This window comes from Vicia villosa, unplaced genomic scaffold (genome assembly GCF_029867415.1).
Source record: "Vicia villosa cultivar HV-30 ecotype Madison, WI unplaced genomic scaffold, Vvil1.0 ctg.000030F_1_1, whole genome shotgun sequence".
Classification (NCBI taxonomy): domain Eukaryota; kingdom Viridiplantae; phylum Streptophyta; class Magnoliopsida; order Fabales; family Fabaceae; genus Vicia; species Vicia villosa.
This window is the reverse complement of record NW_026704964.1, coordinates 1,050,386-1,057,080: the sequence shown is the minus strand read 5'-3', so window position 1 is coordinate 1,057,080 and position 6,695 is coordinate 1,050,386. Positions and strand designations below refer to the sequence as shown.

Sequence of the window (6,695 nt, the reverse complement as noted above, 5' to 3'; positions counted from 1 at the left end):
CTCCCAAAAAAAGTGTTTTCAGAAATGCATCTCCGAAAACCCAAAAAAGGGTGTTTTCGGAAATGCATCTCCGAAAACACCTTTTTTTCGTGTTTTCGGAAGTGCATTTCCGAAATAAGACAAATTTTGAAAAAAAAAAAAACGTTTCGGAACTGCATTTCCGAAGTGAGGGTATTTTGGGTTTTTCACCGGAGGTGATCTAAAAAAGAGGGAGGTAGGGAAAGAAATTTCCAAATATAAAATGTTCACTAGTTTAAGTACAAAATTCCATTATCTAACAAGTTAACAACAACCTTTTTCCTTTATTTCTCCACCCTCTTATTTCCATGTAGTTTCTATGCAACCAAATGTATACAAAAGTAATTAAGAGTGAGTTAACACAAACAAATTGAGATACTTTGAATTTAAAGAAATTTCGTGCCACCCACGTTTAAGTTGAGTCATGACCATTTGTCACAAAGGAAACTTCGATGGTGATTGTCTTATATGTGGTCCACACACATAGTTAGTAGTACTACTTACATTTACACCTCTATTTTTTTCGTCAATATTTTGCACCTCAAACCCCTAATTATTACTAGGTAATGTTCTCACCTTTCATTGCAACCACATTCACAACACTTTAATACCATGGAAATTTGTCTCTATAAATAAATGCTTAGAGTAATAGAGTTATTCACACATTAACTCACTGACCAATAATGAAGTCCCTTCATCTTGTAGCAACTTGTTGTGTTGTGCTTGTGATTCTGCTTGGAGAATTACCATTCTCCATTGATGCACAACTTAGTCCATCTTTTTACCACAAAACATGTCCAAATGTTGGTTCTATTGTAAACCAAGTTCTAACAAAAGTTTCCAAGACAGATCCTCGCATGCTCGCCAGTCTCGTCAGAGTTCACTTTCATGACTGCTTTGTTCAAGTATGTACATATTATTTCTTTTATTACGAGTCAATATGTTGGACGTCAAATTTTTAGAGATTCTGTATAAATTTTGTTACAGTTTAATTATAACCAGTTTAATTATGACATAATAAATAGGGACCCTATTTTTTCATGATTTTAACTGTAACAAAAATTTATCGAGATCATTTTTAACCATAGTTCAACTGTCCAACATTTTGGGCTCTCGTATCCTCATAGATGACCCTCGTAAATACTTTTTAACATGCTATTCTTCTTATTATTAATGGTGTGATCAATGATTTTAACAGGGCTGTGATGCATCGGTTTTGTTGAACAACACTGCTACGATCGTTAGCGAACAACAAGCATTTGCAAACAACAATTCTTTAAGAGGTTTAGATGTTGTAAATCAGATCAAAACAGCCATAGAAAAAGCTTGTCCCAACACCGTTTCTTGTGCTGATATTCTTGCACTTTCTGCTCAAGCTTCTTCAGTTCTTGCACAAGGTCCTAGTTGGACAGTCCCTTTAGGAAGAAGAGATGGTTTAACCGCAAACCGAACACTCGCGAATCAAAATCTTCCAGCTCCTTTCAACACATTGGTTCAACTCAAAGCTGCATTCACAGCTCAAGGCCTCGATACTACTGATCTAGTTGCTCTCTCCGGTGCTCATACATTCGGAAGAGCTCATTGCTCTTTATTCGTTAGCCGATTATACAACTTCAGCAATACAGGAAAACCCGATCCATCTCTCAATACAACGTACTTAACACAATTGCGCACGATATGTCCCAACGGTGGACCTGGCACGAACCTTACCAATTTTGATCCAACAACTCCTGATAAATTCGACAAAAACTATTACTCGAATCTTAAGGTTAAAAACGGCTTACTTCAAAGTGATCAAGAATTGTTCTCAACATCTGGTGCAGATACAATAAGCATTGTGAACAAATTTAGCGCGAATCAAAGCGCTTTCTTTGAGAGCTTTAAGGCTGCAATAATCAAAATGGGAAATATTGGTGTGTTAACGGGGAGTCAAGGAGAGATTAGAAAACAATGCAACTTTGTTAACTCAAAATCAGCAGAACTAGATATAGATACCATAGCCTCTATTGATTCATCAGAGGAGGATGGTATTGTTAGTTCAATATAAATAAACTAGGGTCATTGTACTTTAAATTATGTGATTACAGGCCACTAATAAATCGTAAGTTATAACTAGGGACCTTCATGTCAATTGAAAACCTATGCTTTGTAATTTGTATGTGAGAAGACATGATCTTTATTATGAGTACTCATATTAATATATCAAATAAAGTTTTAAGTACACTTAAGCACATCATTGGTTTCAATGTAAATATTTTGCTAAGGATTTTTTTTTTTTTTTGCAAATTTTAAATTTGGTTTATGATTTAGATTATAGCCCATCATTTTGATTATAATTTATAACCCATCTCAGAATGGTTTCTCAATATACAAGACAATACCTTTCGATTCAATTCACCTAAATAAACAGGAAAATGAGGAAGGTAAAAAGTCACATGGCCTAGCAAGAAAACATGGCCGGCCCAATGGATTGCTAACAAATCAACTGCCTTACATGGCCTAGCAAGAAAACATGGCCGGCCCAATGGATTGCTAACAAATCAACTGCCTTATATATCAAGAAAACGTAGGCTTCAAATAAATCCTTTTTTTAAAAAAATATCAGTAATATTACTTTTGGTAATATTTTTAGTCCTGATATTAATTTACCTAATTACAAGCAGATGTTGGCCCTTGGCATAACCTTCTTCTCATAACGTTTCAGAGTTGTTCTCAGTTCATTTTTGACTTGGTCTCGCTTCTCCCTGTCAACACGCTCCAACATCAGCCCGCTTAGCGAGTGATTCTCTTTCATTTCAGATAGTTTGGGGGACGACTTGGTGTTTAGAGCCCTATAGTTGCCTGGAAATTGTTTGGAGAAAAGGAGGTGGGAGTCGGTAAACCTGACGACGTCAAAACTAAAGTCTTCCTTTTCATAAGGAAGACTTGAAAGGCGAAACCTATAACACCCCATATTTTTCATTATTTAATTTAATTAGAGTTTAAATTATTTAATTGGAATTAATTGGAATTTTTGGAATCTAGTGATTTAATTGAGAAAATTATGAGAATGAGGTAATTGGGTCAGTGTGACAATTAGTAAAGGGGAGGTGTTAATTAGTGGGTCTTTTACTAAGTTATGCTATTTTCATAAAATAAAGGAAATTGGGAGAAGATGAGTTAGAAAGCAAAAAAGGAGAAGACTGAAACACCTAAAAGAGCAGAGGAAGAGGAGAATAGAGAAAGAGGAAGATTCAAGATTTTTGGCTAAGGTAAGGGGGGACTCTTCCGATTATCATCTTTTATTGGTTTGTAGATGATAAGATTGAAATGAGTATATTGTTTGTGTCAATTGTGATGTGTGTTAGGTTTTGAGAATTTTGGGGTTTTGAAACCTATAGGGTAAATTGGATGTGTTTGTGATGACATGAATGATGTATGATTTCTGTACAATGGATAGAATTGATGTATGTATTTGAATAATTACATAATGCTGGTGTTGAACTTGAAGAATTAGGACTTATAATGATCTTCTGGAGTGTAAAAGATGGGTTTTTAGGGGTTTGAATATAGAATCTTGTAGCAGAAGAAAAATACAGATTTTGACACTTCTTCAGTGATGTAACCGGTTACATGGTTGAGGTAACCGGTTACCTATGTGAAAAATGATGAAAAACGCAACTTTTTGGGAATTTTTGGGTGATGTAACCGGTTACATGGTTTAGGTAACCGGTTACATCGACGAGAAATGGGGTATTTTCGCTACTGGAACTGATGTAACCGGTTACATGAATGATGTAACCCGTTACATCACTATGTTGACAGATTTTTCAAAAACTTTGAAAATTCATATCTTTTGATCCGTCAGTCCGATTGACGTGTCGTTTGAACCGTTGGAAAGCTAAAAATATTATCCTTAACATGATCATAATTTTGGGTTTTTAAATTAAAATTTTTCTGCTGTTAATTTATATTTCGGGTGTCAGTGTTGCGTATAATGCGATGATTTTGGTGATAATTGATGAGGATGTTGTTGGGATGATGATCCTATAAATTGTAGACTATATTACAATGATGTTATTGTTATTGTTGACCTGAAACAAAAGAAATTATTGTGAAGGCTTATGCCTTGTTGCTTTATTATGATGTCATTTGTGATCGATACGTGCTATGTGAATGCTATTGATGAATGTGACAATGTGGTAATGTTGTGATAACATGATTGTGATGTTGATGTGATATTGGGTGTGATTATGTATAATTTGATTGGTTTTGAATGATTGCTAAGACATGTGCATGCTTATTGGGGATGAAATGGTGAGTTGTAAGGAGACGATGTGATGCATCGGATCGATGATGTTATAAGTATGTCATATGTGTGCATTCATTCATACGCATTTTGGTGATGGATCCTGGTGATGTTGTGGATCAAATGGTGGGCATAATTCTCATTGTGTGGAATTTGTTCCAGTTGGACTGTATCTTGCTGATGTTTAGATCGGTCGGATGGGTTAATCCCATGATGTATGGTACCACATGCATAGTGTCAGTACATTACATGTGCATGTTGTTATAACATGATTGGATGGTTTCCAGTGCTATATTTTGGTGATGTATTTGTTGTTGTCGTTGTTGATGATGAATACCTTTTTGAAAATCTAAACATATTACAATTGGGTGAAAAATAAACTTATGATATGTTATTGTTTATGAATTAATAACATTTGTTAATTGTTAATGAGACTCACCCTTACATGTTGACATTTTCAGATTAAGGAGTAGCGGCTCTTGATTTAGTGAGGATAGCTTATACGCTAGTCCGTTAGTTCGCATCGGTGTCATGCTCTGATTTGTAACATTGGGGAACGCTAGACTTAGAGTTTCATTATTGTACTCTATTTTGTTGGTTTTTGGATTATGTTTTATTGGTTTATGCATCAGTGATGTTTATGCTATTCCGTTTGAATAAGACTCTGCTGTGTTGAACATGAGTTTTGTTATTTTGGTGAATCGTTCCTAATAAAGCATGACAGATGAATTATACTTGGTTTTAACTTTTTTAATTGTGGCACCCTTGTTTTCATGTTTTACTCTGATTATTTTAATAATTTCTGTGGGGTTTTAGAAGGGTGTTACAATAGTGGTATCAGAGCAGGTCGGTCCGTACGGCCAAGTTGTCGAGTCAGTTGAGTTGTGCGACAGTTAAATATTGTCGGTGTATTATCCCTTGGTACGTGACACGTGAGTGAATCACTGTTGGTACTTGTTTGTTTTATTGCAAGAGTTGGTTTGAGCGAAGTGGGGAGAAGCTTTGCTTCTCGGAGGTGGTTAAGTTGCAAGTTCGCAAAGGAGATTGTTGTCGTGATGTTTCGGAAATTGAACTTCGGAGAAGGAATGTGTCGCTCAAGCTATAAGAAGTTTGGTAGCGAAGAGATACGATAAGGGACTGTTTGGAATGTGATCGAGTTGGAGAGAATGAGTTTTGGAGTGGAATTTCCGTAAGCAAAACGCAAGAAAATTTCTGAATCGTTATGAAACTTCGAAAATTCATAACTGGAGTTCTGGACATCTGATTTGAGCTCCGTTTGAAGCGTCGGAAAGCTAACGAGATGAACTTTATTATAAAAATGGTTGCAGCAACTGTAATATATTAAATTGTGACAGGATGATATCATATAGAGTGTCACTACATGACGTCGATGTTTGCATCTTTGGATAACGTTGGAAAATTCATATCTTGAGTTCAGTACTAATTACTTTTGGTAATATTTTTAGTCCTGATAATAATTTACCTAATTACAAGAAGATTTTGGCCCTTGGCATAACCTTATTCTCATAACGTTTCAGCGTTGTTCTCAGCTCATTCTTGACTTGGTCTCGCTTCTCCCTGTCGACACGCTCCAACATCAACTCCCTTAGCAAGTGATTCTCTTTCATTTTAGATAGTTTTTGGGGGACAACTTGGTGTTTAGAGCCCTACAGTTGCTAGGAAACTCTTCGGAGAAAAGGAGGTGGGAGCCGGTAAACCTGACGACGTCACAACCAAAGCCTTCCTTTTCATAAGGAAGACTTGAAAGGCAAAATCTCACCACCAGGAGACTTCTGGAAGCCCGCCTCCTCCGATGTAGACAAAACAACTTCACTCCTAAAAGCCTTAGAATGATTCCTCTCAAGCCTTTGGGTCTTGGTACTTGGTGAGTCAGGGTGGCATTCAGCCTTCATTTTCGCCCTTTTAATAAACACACCTTCTAGATGGCTCTGAGGGCTATTAGTTTCCCCGCATACTGCCTTGATTTTAACCAATCTTTTCTTTTGCTCCTTTAAAGATATTTTATCCATCTAATCTACAAGATAATATAAAAAGGTCATACATTGCTAAATCATACATATAAAAACATCAAAATATTCAAAGCTTACTCAAGTATTTATTGAGGGAGTCACTAGCTTATCGCCACCACTCGTTCACTACACATGTACATATTCTTGAATTCAAGTAGATATCCATGTTTGACAAAACACGTGTCAATCGTGTGGTTGGTACGACCATAATGAGTGCATACACGATTAAGCGTGGAGAAAGGGGGTTTTCGTCTAAAATTAAGGTTCCAAGTATTGTTTCCACCTTGAGATGGATTTGCATTAACCTGTAAAATAGAAGTAGGAACCATTGTATCGATTGAAGGCAAATCCATAAAAGA

At 36.1% G+C, this 6,695-nt stretch overlaps 1 protein-coding gene across 1 annotated transcript; it reads left to right on the top strand.

Moving 5' to 3' along the window:
• The first annotated feature begins 573 nt into the window (after positions 1-573).
• LOC131622470 (peroxidase 15-like) lies at positions 574-2,270 on the top strand. Its single transcript, XM_058893507.1, has 2 exons — positions 574-923; positions 1,217-2,270. The coding sequence occupies exons 1-2, from the start codon at positions 702-704 to the stop codon at positions 2,063-2,065; spliced, it is 1,071 nt and encodes a 356-aa protein (XP_058749490.1). The 5' UTR covers positions 574-701; the 3' UTR covers positions 2,066-2,270.
• The last annotated feature ends 4,425 nt before the right edge of the window (positions 2,271-6,695 follow it).